At 45.0% G+C, this 13,921-nt stretch overlaps 1 protein-coding gene across 1 annotated transcript in view; it reads left to right on the top strand.

Moving 5' to 3' along the window:
- The first annotated feature begins 679 nt into the window (after window positions 1-679).
- The window catches only part of PIK3C3 (phosphatidylinositol 3-kinase catalytic subunit type 3), a 189,372-nt gene continuing 176,130 nt past the window's right edge, over window positions 680-13,921 (top strand). The window contains exons 1-2 of the mRNA XM_056523238.1: window positions 680-839; window positions 1,989-2,177. Of these exons, the coding sequence (XP_056379213.1) occupies window positions 772-839; window positions 1,989-2,177 (257 nt within the window). The 5' untranslated portion in view covers window positions 680-771. The remainder of the gene's footprint in view (window positions 840-1,988; window positions 2,178-13,921) is intronic.

Raw genomic sequence — 13,921 nt, forward strand, 5'->3', positions numbered from 1 at the left:
CCCCTTCTCCTGCAGAGCATTACAGCACCCCCTTCTCCTGCAGAGCATTACAGCACCCCATTCTCCTGCAGAGCATTACAGCACCCCCTTCTCCTGCAGAGCATTACAGCACCCCCCCAGAGCATTACAGCACCCCCCTTCTCCTGCAGAGCATTACAGCACCCCCTTCTCCTGCAGAGCATTACAGCACCCCCTTCTCCTGCAGAGCATTACAGCACCCCATTCTCCTGCAGAGCATTACAGCACCCCCTTCTCCTGCAGAGCATTACAGCACCCCCTTCTCCTGCAGAGCATTACAGCACCCCCTTCTCCTGCAGAGCATTACAGCACCCCATTCTCCTGCAGAGCATTACAGCACTCCCTTCTTCTGCAGAGCATTACAGCACCCCCCGCAGAGCATTACACCCCCCCTCTCTCCTGCAGAGCATTACAGCAACAACTCATAAGCCACTGGGGATATCAACTGTGCTTCTTGCAAACTCCAGACCGGCTCTATAGGCCCCTGCAGAGTATTACTTGTCCATACACCCACCAGGAGAAAACCTCACTCGCTACTAAAGGTTCTGCCTTCTCCTCACCAGCAAAACACTCATAAACCCGCAGAAACAAGTGTTCTTCTTGCAAACAGCAAACTGGCTCCGCCTACTCGAGTCTAGTCACATGGCCGGTCACATGACCATGACATCATCAGAGGTCCTTTAGCTGGCTAGGAAATAGCATCTACCTTCCTGTCATAGAGCCGGGAGGAGGTTTGCGCCTCCAGCTGCAGCTATGGGGGAGGCGGACAAGTTCTACTATGTGTACAGCTGCGACCTGGACATCAGTGTACAGCTCAAGATGTGAGTGACCGTGTGAACAGCGCCCTACACTGCGGCACGTCACCCCCCCCCCCCCTCACTTGGCCTATCACCCAACCCTTCCCCTCCCCTCAGCTGTCACCCCCTCCCCTATCAGTCCAGCCTGCCACCCCCTTACTGGCATGTCAAACCCCTTACCCAGACAGTCACCCCCTCGGCTGTCACCCCCTCCCCTCGGCTGTCACCCCCTCCCCTCGGCTGTCACCCCCTCCCCTCGGCTGTCACCCCTTCCCCTCGGCTGTCACCCCCTCCCCTCAACTTTAACCCCCTCCCCTATCAGTCCAGCCTGCCACCCCCTTACTGGCATGTCAAACCCCTTACCCAGAAAGTCACCCCCTCAGCTGTCACCCCCTCCCCTCAACTGTCACCCTCAACCGTCACCCCCAACCCTCAACTGTAACCTCTCCCCTCAACTGTCACCCCCCTCCCCTATCAGTCCAGCCTGCCACCCCCTTACTGGCATGTCACCCCCTCCCCTCGGCTGTCACCCCCTCGGCTGTCACCCCCTCCCCTATCAGTCCAGCCTGCCACCCCCTTACTGGCATGTCAAACCCCTTACCCAGACAGTCACCCCCTTGGCTGTCACCCCCTCCCCTCGGCTGTCACCCCCTCCCCTCGGCTGTCACCCCCTCCCCTCGGCTGTCACCCCCTCCCCTCGGCTGTCACCCCCTCCCCTCGGCTGTCACCCCCTCCCCTCGGCTGTCACCCCCTCCCCTCGGCTGTCACCCCCTCCCTCGGCTGTCACCCCTCCCCTATCAGTCCAGCCTGCCACCCCCTTACTGGCATGTCAAATCCCTTACCCAGACAGTCACCCCCTCATTTGACTTTTTTTTATCCCCTTCCCAGGCCTGTCATATTCTCCCCTCTCCTCACCCAGCCCTTCACCCCTCAGCCCGGCCTGTCATAACGCCCTCCTCCCCCTTACCCAGTCTGTCATCGCCTCACCTGACCAGTCACCTCACCCCTCCCCCTCACCAAGCCTGTCACCTATCACCTATCCCCCCCACACCCACTCACCCGGGCTTTTCACCCCCCCCCCCTTACCTGCCTCTGTTCCCTTTTACTCTAACTTTATGAACCACTTCCACCAAGTGCCTCCTTGAGCTATTCTCTTATTCTTTATATTTTTAGAGGCAGCCTGGAAGGGAAGCGAGAGCAGCGGAGCTACAAGGCCGTGCTGGAGGACCCCATGCTGAAGTTCTCTGGGCTCTACCAGGAGACGTGTTCTGATTTGTATGTTACCTGTCAGGTCTATGCAGAAGGGAAACCTTTAGCCCTTCCTGTACGGACGTCATACAAAGCTTTCAGCACCCGGTGGAAGTAAGTCTATTGTCACACACTGTATAGACCCCATTTACTATAAATACAGACCACCATAAACTGCTCTGTTTACCCTGGATCAGGAGACACTTGGGGAAAGTGGAGAATTTGACTTCCTGGCAGACAAGGAGTCCAGTAATAGCGGCCGAGCAGGGTTCTGCAGTGTTGTCTCATTCAATGCATTGGGGCAAATATTCAGTACATTGCACCGCCGCTACTAAAAGTGCACTGAGGAAGTCGTATGTGCAGATAATGCTGCGACCCCTACACAGATGCCGCTGCCCCTTTAAACCTCTGAATGGCAGGGATCAGGGACCTCTGCTGATCTAAATAGATCAAAATAGTACCAAATTATTATTATTTTTTTCGCCATTCACCTTGTGGTCAAACTTACACATTATTTTAATACTTTAACGGGGACATTTATCATCGTTGCTTTGGTAAGCAAGTTCTGTAGTAATTTTTTTTCTTGCTATTTGCTTATGTATGACATTTATTATACTATCACAGGGGGTTGATAAATTTGGCTTACATGAGCAAAAACCAAGAAATCACTTTTAAATACCATTTTTTTAGCACACATAAGCAAAAACCATATAATGACTACAGAACACCACTTTGCAGCTTTGAAAAAAAATATGTGTGTGTGTGTGTGTATATATATATATATATATATATATATATATATATATATATATATATATATAATGTGTGTGTTTAATTTTTTTAACACTGTTTTTTTCTCCCTAATTGTACTTACTTTTTGGGGGAGCGGAGGCCGGGCACAGTGCAGGTGAAGGCCGGGGGGCTGGGGGGAGTAGAGGGGTGCAGGTGGGGGCAGAAGGGTGAAGGCCGGTTGGGGGGGGCAGGCGCGGGTGGGGGGGGGGACACCCCCCTGACAGACTCCTATATCCTCTAATGTTATGTCACTGTTCCGGTCGGGTCCTGTGATTGGCTGCTGGTCCTGGCCAATCACAGGACCCAACGGGAAATGTGAAATGGCGGCAGGGGATTTAGGAGTCTGCGGCGCCGGTGTATGTAAGGAGCCCGGGCTGACATTACAGTGCAGCCGTCCGGGCTCCTCATACGGCCTCCCCGCTACCCTCACTTAATAATGATGGGGACACTGATATCCCCCCCCCCTTTTCTCCCGCCCGCGTCGCTCAGCTCCCGCTGCTACAAGACTACAACTCCCAGCGTGTCCTCACTCTAAGGGCATGCTGGGACTTGTAGTCTTGCCACAGTTAGCAGACAGATGGGAGTTGTGTGGCGCTGGCAGGTGAGAGGGGTGGGATGTAATAGCGAAGTGAGGGTAGCGGGGAGAAAGTATGTCAGAGCCCGGGCGGCAGTAGCTTTTCCTGCTCCATGTTGGAGCTGGAGTAAATTTAGTCATTTTTTACGGCCGTTGCGACATTTTATTGTGCAGCTGCAACTGTCGCAGTTAATAAATACCTGACTAAACCAAGTAAAGTTTTCAAACCCACGTACTGTAGTCAAAAAAACAAAATTTGCTCTTCTTGCTCGCATAGATGATTGTCGCACGAAAAGTCACGGTGTCGCAGTAGCGACTTTTTTGCAACAAATTTACATTGAAAAACTCGGGTAAAAGGGTTTATAAATGCCCCTCTAAGTCGGCCTGATTACACCAATACCAAATATTTTTTTTCTTTAAAAAAAATACAAAAATTCTAGACCCCTATAACATTTTTATTTTTTCGTATACCAGGCTGTATATAGGTAGGTAATCTGTATGTAGGCATCAGTACCATTTTGGTATCGATCAGATTTTTTTTTAACAGTTTTCACTTCACTGAGATATGATGTTATAAACATAAGAATCAATTCTGTGTTTTTTTTTGCGTTAACGCCATTGACCGTACGGGATATAAAATGTTATTTTTTAATAATTCAGACAATTACGCACGCGCCAATACTAAATATGTTTATTCTTATTATGTTTTAAATTTTTATTTTTTTTATATGGAAAATGGGAAAAGGGGGCGTTCATAGAGGGCTTCAAAGTAGAGCAGCAATTTTCAAAAATGTCATTAAAATTATTAAATCTGAAGGGACAGATGTTACAGAACTACAACTCCCAGCATGCCTGGGCAGTCGAGGCATGCTGAGAGTTGTAGTTTGGCAACATCTGGAGGGCTACCGTTTGGGCACCACTGTAACAGTGGTCTCCAAACTGTGACCCTCCAGATGTTGCAAAACTACAACTCCCAGCATGCTCAGACAGCCTTTGGCTGTCTGGGCATGCTGGGAGTTGCAGTTTGGCCTTCCTAGTGGTTGCCACAGTAAAGATCGTTTTACTTTCACTTTCAATTCTCCCCCCACCGTCGATTCCCTACCGGATCCGGGTCCCCAGGCATCTTCTCCTGCAGGTACGGCCTCCATCTTCTTCCCAGAGCCCCTGTCCTGCGCTGCCATTGGTCAGAACTCCGTTCTAACTAATGGCAGGGGATAGGAGGAGATTGCAGCTCTGCGACCTCACTCCTATCCCTTAGGCTGATCGGGGCTGTTGCTGACAACTCCGATCAGCCCTATTTTCCGGGTGATCGGATCACCAGAGACCCGATCAGCCCGGAATTGGAGAAAATCGCATATCTGAATTGACATGCGATTTTCTCCGATCGCCGTCATGGGGGGGTCTCATGACCCCCCTGGGCGATGTGCCGGGGTGCCTGCTGAATGTTTTCAGCAGGCATCCGGCTCTGGTCCCCAACCGGCTAGCGGTGGGGACCAAATTTCCCACGGGCGTATGGATACGCCCTCGGTCCTTAAGGAATCGGAATTGCAGGGCGTATCCATACGCCCTGTCTCCTGAAGAGGTTAAGGACCCAGGACGTACTTGTACACCTGTGGGAATTTCGGGCCCCACCTGGCGGGGACCGGAGCGGGGTGACTGCTGATATCGATCAGCAGGCACCCCGCTCAAATGCCCAGGGGGTCATCAGACCCCCCCCCATGTCTGTGATTGCCGGTGAATTCACACCGTTGATTTGCGGCTATTCCGGGTCATACGGGTCTATGATGACCCCAAAAATAAGGAGGATCGGGGTTGTCCAAGACACCCACGATCCCCCTGAAGGGATAGTAGTGAGGTGGCAGGGGTGCCACCCCTCCTATCCTTGCTATTGGTCGTCTAGAAGCGACTGCCAATAGCAGATCGGGGCCAGGTGGTTAACTTTCAATTTCCCTGTTCTGCACACCCACAGTAGGCGGGGCGAAACGCGGAAACCGATAGGGACCGGCGCCGGAGGTCCACTTACCCATCGGCGGCGGAGACGACACGGCTCCCTGGATTCTACGGAAGCTGTTAAGTTGCCTAGCAACATCTGGAGGGCTTCAGTTTGAGACCACTATACAGTGGTCTCTAAACTGTAGCCCTCCAGATGTTGCAAAACTACAACTCCCAGCATGCCCAGACAGCTGTTTGGGCATGCTGGGATTTGCAGTTTTGCAACATCTGGAGGGCTGCAGTTTGGAGATCACTGTGCAGTGTTCTTTAAATTGTGGCCCTCTAGATCTTGCAAAACTACAACTCCCAGCTTGCCCACATAGCAGTTTGCTGTCTGGGCATGCTGGGATTTGTAGTTTTGCAACATCTGGAGGGCCACAATTTGGAGATCACTGTACAGTGGGCTCTAAACTGTAGCCCTCCAGATGTGGCAAAACTGCAAATCCCAGCATGCCCAAACAGCAAACATCTGTCTCGGCATGCTGGGAGTTGTAGTTGCGTACCTCCAGCTGTTGCATAACTACATATCTCAGCATGCCTTTCGGCGATCAGTGCATGCTGGGAGTTGTAGTTTTGCAACAGCTGGTGGCACACTGGTCGGAAAATACTGAGTTAGGTAACAGAACCTAACTGAAGGTTTTCCAACCAGTGTGCCTCCAGCTGTTGCAAAAGTACAACTCCCAGTCTGCACGGTCTGTCAGTACATGCTGGGAGTTGTAGTTTTAAAATCGTACAGGGTACATTCACACAGGCGAGTTTACAGTAAGTTTCCCACTTGAAGTTTGAGCTGTGGCAAATTTTTCACCGCAGCGCAAACTCCTAGTGGGAAACTCAATGTAAACCTCCGCCAGTGTGAATGTACCCTAAAAACACTACACTACACTGTTGTAGAATATCCAGACTTGTAATAATTCGGGCACAGTGGTGTCTGCCAGGATAGCAAATTCGCAATAGTTGAAAAAACACAGTCAGTCAGTCAGTGGTCCAGCAACTGATTTCTCCTCCAGCATAGAAAGAAATCCCTCCCTCTGGAGGTCAGTACAGTTTTATTTATACAGACAACAAAAGGAGGGTTTTCAATAGCCACTCCTATAGGAAAGAGCCACGCCCATACATACAGTCAGCATTAGGTTACAAGGTAAAGATTTAGCCTACAGAAGATATGACACACCTCCATGTGCCATCAACAAGCCGCCTACACCTGCAGCTATGGTGGCCAGTCGACAACACATGAACCTACGCCATATCGCACAATATGAAGGCAATGTTACAACTTAATATTTCCACGACATACACTAACTCATAATAAAGCGTAAAACACTACATATACACCCCCTTACACTGTCCCCCCCCTCCAATAAAAAACGTATCGTACGGCAGTGTTTCCAAAATGGAACCTCCAGCTGTTGCAAAACAACAACTCTCAGCATTTCCAGACAGCCACTGACTGTCTAGGCATGCTGGGAGTTTAGCAACAGCTGGAGGCACCCTGTTTGGGAATCACTGGCATAGAATACCCCTATGTCCACCCCTATGCAATCCCTAATTTAGTCCTCAAATGCGCATGGCGCTCTATCACTTCAGAGCCCTGTCGTATTTCAGGAGACAATTTAGGGCCACATATGGGGTATTTCCGTACTCGGGAGAAATTGCACTTTTATGAAAAGGAAAAATTGGGGGCTACACCAGCCTGTTAGTGTACTTTTTTTTTTTTTTTTTACACTAACATGCTGGTGTTGTCCCATACTTTTTATTTTCACAAGTGGTAAAAGGAAAAAAAGACCCCCAAAATTTGTAACACAATTTCTCCTGTGTACAGAAATACCGCATATGTGGGCGTAAAATGTTGTGCGGACGCACAACAAGGCTCAGGAGTGAGAGTGCACTATGTACATTTGAGGCCTAAATTGGTGATTTGCACAGGGGTGGCTGATTTTACAGCGGTTCTAACATAAACACAAAAAAATAAATACCCACATGTGACCCCATTTTGGAAACTACACCCCTCACGGAACGTAACAAGGGGTATAGTGAGCCTTAAAACCCCACAGGTGTTTAATGAAAATTCTTCAAAGTTGGGTGGAAAAATGAAAAAAATAAATAATACATTTCATTAAAATGCTGGTGTTACCCAACATTTTTCATTTTCGCAAGGGAAAATAGGAAAAAAGCCCCCCAATATTTGTAACCCCATTACTTCTGAGTCAGAACATACCCTGTATGTGGATGTAAAGTTCTCTGCGGGCGAACTACAATGCTCAGAAGAGAAGTGCCATTGGGCTTTTGAAGAGAAAATTTGTACGGATTTGAAGGCCACATGTGTTTACAAAGCCCCCATAGAGCCAGAACAGTAACCCCCCTCCCACCCCCACATGTGACCCCTTTTTGGCAACTACATCCCTCATGTAATGTAATAAGGGGTACAGTGAGTATTTACGCCCCACAGGTGTCTGACAGATTTTTGGAACAGTGGTCCGTGAAAATGAAAAAAAATAATTTTTTATTTGCACAGCCCATTGTTCCAAAGATCTGTCAAATGCCAGTGGGGTGTAAATGCTCACTGTACCCCTTATTAAGTTCTGTGAGGGATGTAGTTTCCACAATTGTCATTGTACAGCACTGCAGCGAGTAACTTTGTTCACAGCACTGCACATTTACGGTGCTGCTATGAAGCGAGTGCAGGAGCTGCACTCGATTCATGCACAGTGGGTCCCGGCAGCTGTCAGCAACCACGGACCCGCCGTTAATGGCGGTCATCAGCGATCATACAATGTCCGCCATTAACTACTCAAATGCTGTGATCAATACAGATCACAGCATCTATGGCAATGCGGCACTTTAAATGACTTATCTGATCGCCCGCGACACCACCCGGGTAACAGATCAGCCAAGATGGCGGACAGAGGTCACCTGCCTCCGCTGCTCCCCGGGGTCTTCTACTCTGATCTGCCTTCCAGCAGAATAGTGCAGAGTTGCCTATGCATAGCACTGAACAGTATTAGTAATATGATGATTACTATAAATAGTTCCCTTTGGGGAATAAAAATGTGTAAAATAAAAAAAGGTTTAAAAAAAAAAAAATATGAAAAAGCCCCTAAAGTTTTAAATCACCACTTTTCCCGATTTTAATAAAGCGTAAAAAATAATAAATATATTTGGTAACACCATGAACATAAATGTCCAAACTAAAAAAATATACCGTAATGCTAATGATACCATAAATGGTATAAAAAAAAAAAATATCTGCTTTTTGGTCACATCACATTGCAAAAAAAAATATAATAAAAAGCGAGCAAAAAATCACATGATCTCTTGAAACACATGAAATGAGCCCTCACACATGTACGAAAAAATAAGAAAGTTAGAGGTGGTCAAAATCAGGCTATTTTAAATATACTGATTTTGGGGGAAAAAAGTTAGAGATTTTTTTAAAAGCAGTACAATAATAAAATAATTATAACGTATGTAACCATCAGTATCATTTTTAGTCATATTGACAGATAAAATAAAGAAAATATGTAATTTTTACTGTAAAATGTACAGTGTGAAAACAACCCCCCCCCCCCCCCCCATTTTTGTAAAATTATGATATTCGTTTAAATTTCCTTACACTAAAAAATAATTTTTGGGATTTACCATACCTTTTAGGGTAAAATAAGTAAAATGAAAACACAAAAATAAAATTGGCTTTGTCCTTATGGGGTTAAATCACTGTATTGTTCATAGAACGCTATCACTTTCCACAACACTGGACACCTATTGGAATTACTTACATCACTGCCTGGTCCCAGGAGCTCACAATCTAATTTCCCTACTTTATGTCCACACATGGGTCAGTTTCATTAAAGGTCAAATGTGGGAGAAAACCAGAGGAAACCGCCATGCTGCCCCTGAATGTCGCCTCATTTCTGGAGGGACTTGGTACCACACAATGTGCTCTGATCCAGTTAAGACATACGACGCATGCATGTTCTTAGTACCCAGATGCATAACTTTACATTTATCCACATTGAACCTCATTTGCCAAGTGGATGCCCAGACACTTAGTCTATCCAAGTCATCCTGTAACTTATGCACATCCTCTATAGACTGTACCGTGCTACAAAGCTTGGTGTCATCTGAAAAGATAGAAACAGAGCTGTTAATACCATCCTCTATATCATTGATAAATAAATTAAACAGCAGCGGGCCCAGTACTGAACCTTGGGGTACACCACTAATAACCGGGGACCAATCAGAGTACGAATCATTGACCACCACTCTCTGGGTACGATCCATGAGCCAGTGTTCAATCCAGTTACAAACTAAAGTTTCCAAGCCCAAAGACCTTAACTTACCTGTCAGACGTCTGTGAGGGACAGTATCAAACGCTTTGGCAAAATCCAGAAACACTATATCCACAGCCATTCCTCTGTCAAGGCTTCTACTCACCTCTTCATAAAAGCAAATTAGATTGGTTTGACAACTTCTATCCTTCGTAAACCCATGCTGGTTATCACTTATAATACTATTATCCCCTATGTATTCCTGTATGTAATCCCTTATAAGTCCTTCAAACAATTTACCCACAATGCACGTTAGACTTACCGGTCTATAATTGCCTGGCGTAGACCTAGAGCCCTTTTTGAAGATTGGTACCACATTAGCCTTGCGCCAGTCCCTTGGCACAATACCAGACACCAGTGAATCTCTAAATATCATGAACAGGGGTACAGATATTACTGAACTTACCTCTCTAAGAACTCTTGGGTGTAGTCCATCTGGCCCTGGAGATTTGCTTACATTTATATTACTTAACTTACCTTGTACCATCTCTACATTAAGCCAGTTCAGTACATTACATGATGTGTTAGCAGCACTAACCTGGCCAATGTCAGCTCCTCCTTCTTCCATAGTATATACAGAACTAAAGAACCCATTCAGTAGCTCCGCCTTCTCTTGGTCGCCTGTGACAACCTCCCCATTATCATTATTAAGGGGTCCTACATGCTCTGTCCTTGGTTGTTTTGTATTTATATATCTAAAAAAAATATTTAGGATTAGTTTTGCTTTCTTTGGCCACCTGTCTCTCATTTTGAATTTTTGCTGTTTTTATTACATTTTTACAGATTTTATTAAGCTCTTTGTACTGTTTAAATGTTATAGCTGACCCATCAGATTTGATTTTTTTGAAGGCTATTTTTTTGTTGTTTATTGCTCTTTTAACATCATTTGTCAGCCATGTAGGATTTAGTTTTAATCGTTTATATTTGTTCCCCTTTGGTATATATTTAGCTGTATAGTTATTTAGAGTTGATTTAAAGATGTCCCATTTACCTTCTGTATCAGTATTTGAGAACACCTCCCCCCAGTCTATGTCCTGTAGTGCAGCCCTCAGCCCAGGGAAATTCACCTTTTTAAAGTTATATGTTTTTGCCTTCCCCATCTGTCTTTGTTTTCTTTAAAGTCAAAAGTAACTATATTGTGGTCGCTATTACCAAGGTTTTCCCGCACAGTTACATTACCAACCAGCTCTGCGTTGTTGGAAATGATCAGATCCAACAAGGCATCACTTCTTGTTGGGTCCTCCACAAACTGGCCCATAAAATTATCCTGCAATAAATTTAGGAATTGTTGCCCCTTTGTAGTTTTAGCCACCCCCGGACCCCAATCTATATCTGGATAGTTAAAATCTCCCATTATTACCACTGTACCTGCCCGGGCGGCCCTCTCTATTTGTTTATGCAGCCGTCTCTGTCTGTCTCTGTCTGTCTCTGTCTGTCTCTGTCTGTCTCTGTCTGTCTCTGTCTGTCTCTGTCTGTCTCTGTCTGTCTCTGTCTGTCTCTGTCTGTCTCTGTCTGTCTCTGTCTGTCTCTGTCTGTCTCTGTCTGTCTCTGTCTGTCTCTGCGCTATCCTTGGCCATGAAGCGGCTTATCGGCAGCTGGCTTTCTGGTTCAGTCATTTTATTTAAGTTTTTTTGTAATCACTTAAGGGGTACCTCTCATCAAAAAAACTTTTCATATATTATAGAATGACCACTAGGGGTCTCCCTACCAGTCCTGGCAGCAAGCATTTCAGACTCATGCTGGAGTCCTAAACACTATGAGCTGCCAGTCTGCTTTGTTCACAAAGGAGAACACTCAGAGCTGCCAGCCTGCTTTGTTCACAGCCTGTTTGGCTGTGAACAAAGCAGGCTGGCAGCTCTTAGTGTTTAGGACTCCAGCATGAGTCAGAAATGCTTGCTGACAGGACTGATCGGGAAAAATACAATAGAAAGAAGCATATTTTTCATTAACATGCTATTGGAAAGTTATTCAACATTCATTAATCTAAAATATATCAAAAGTTTATTTGATGAGAGGTACCCTTTAAAACAGTAAATACAAAAAAAAAAAAAAAGGTTTCAGGTTACACATCAAAAGTATTGTAAAAGCATAATAATTAATAAAGGAGCAAATGGCAGCACGACATTTCAGTCAGCAGAGCGGTGATGCCAGCTATGCCCAGGCAGTCAGCCACACTGGAGTAGACATGAATACATCCCAGAGCCACTGAGACTGCCTGAGGATGACCCATGACCCTTGGACTACTTGGAGCTCATTTGCATGCAATGCAGGACATTTTTCAAAGTCATTTTCGTCACTTTACCGGACTCGGTACAGGCGACCCGGACATGGTGAGAGAACTTATTTTACCCTATAAAATGTGTTGCCAACAGTTATATAGGATAAAATCTGGTGACAGGTTCCCTTTTAATCAGGATTGTAATACAGTGGACCCTCAACTTCCAATGGCATCAATGTACAATATTCTTTTCTGGACCATCATAACTTGAAACCATACACAAATTACAATGCTACGGACAGTCCAGATCTGTGAAACCTGTCAATGGCTGGAAGAACTGACCAATCAGAATGGGCATTCACTGGTAAAACACCTGTATTACTGAAGTGCATGCACTGACTGGTGTCTGGTAGTGCCCCCTACAGTACAGGGAGGTATTACATGTTCTGTACACTTTACCTGTACCAGGGTTATCTGCTCCTTTGGACATCAGGTGAGGGCGGCTCCATGTTACCTTTTTTAGGACACTGTGTTCTGTACAAAACCCTGAAGAAGCTCCTGTCCTCTACATAGACAGTGATTACAGCTCCCAGCAGATCTTTATTACTTTTATATGTAAGGACTTGCTTTATCTGTATTAGTTATCTACTCTATCTGCTTTATTTATTTATTTATTTTAAATCCTCACTTTTTCCTATTTTTGGATGACATTTCAGGGGTGTGGAAATTTTTGTAAAAAACAACTTGTCCATGGGACTAAAATGGAGCAAAATCTACTTGTCCCTCATGACGATCCACTTGTCCGGGCCAATTTTCGCTTTTACGCTCTCGTTTTTTCCTCCTCGCCCTATAATAGCCATAAATACCTACTATAGTGATAACTACCTACTATAATGATACATTTAAATTTTTCAATAACATATTCTCTGAACCAAAAAATATATATATATATATATATATATATATATATATATATATTAAGGGAAGTGAAATTGAAATAGTAAAAGATAATTTAGCAGATTTGGTGGTTTTCTTTTCTGCGCCATTTACCTTGTGGTTGAGCTAACATGTTAGTCTTATACTTTAGGCCACCATTACGGCGATACCAGATTTGTATCGTTTACATCATGTTTTACTAATTCTGAACTTTTTCTAATTTTTTTTAATTGCCATTTTTTAACCCCTGTAGCTTTATTTTTTTCCCGCATACCAGGCTGTATGAGGGCTCATTTTTTGCGCCATAATCTGTTTTTTGTATCGGTAACATTTTGGTATTGATCTGACTTTTGAATCACTTTTTTAACTTTTTTTTTCTGGGATATTATAAAAATTGCAAATCTGTGGTTTGGTATTTTTTTTACATTTACCGTACGGGATACATAATGTTATATTTTAATAGGTTGTACAATTACGCACGAAGCAATAACAAATATGTTTATTTTTATTATGTTTAATGTTTTTATATAGGAAAAGGGGGTGATTTGAACTTTTAACATGGAAGGGGTTAATGCAGCGGTCTTCAAACTGTGGCCCTCCAGATGTTGCAAAACTACAATTCCCAGCATGCCCGGACAGCCAACGGCTGTCCTGGCATGCTGGGAATTGTAGTTTTGTAACATCTGGAGGGGCACAGTTTGAAGACCACTGGGTTAATGTGTGTCTTTCAAACTTTTATTATAACTTTTATTATAACTTTTATTATAACTATAACTTTTATTTATTATTATTATTTTTTTTTACACTTTATTAGACTTATGAGGAATCATTAGATTCCTCAGACAGATGAATAGAGTTCTATTGAACTCTATTAATCTGTGTGCTCTGTGATCCATTGATAGAGCCTAGTCCAGCCAGGATCTATCAATGACAGAGCTGGGACTGGAGGAAGCAGAGGTAAGTCCTCCGGCTACCTCCATAATGGATCGCCCCCCCCCCCTGCGATTACGCTGCGGGGGGG

Source organism: Hyla sarda, chromosome 1, assembly GCF_029499605.1.
Source record: "Hyla sarda isolate aHylSar1 chromosome 1, aHylSar1.hap1, whole genome shotgun sequence".
NCBI classification, from domain to species: Eukaryota; Metazoa; Chordata; class Amphibia; order Anura; family Hylidae; genus Hyla; species Hyla sarda.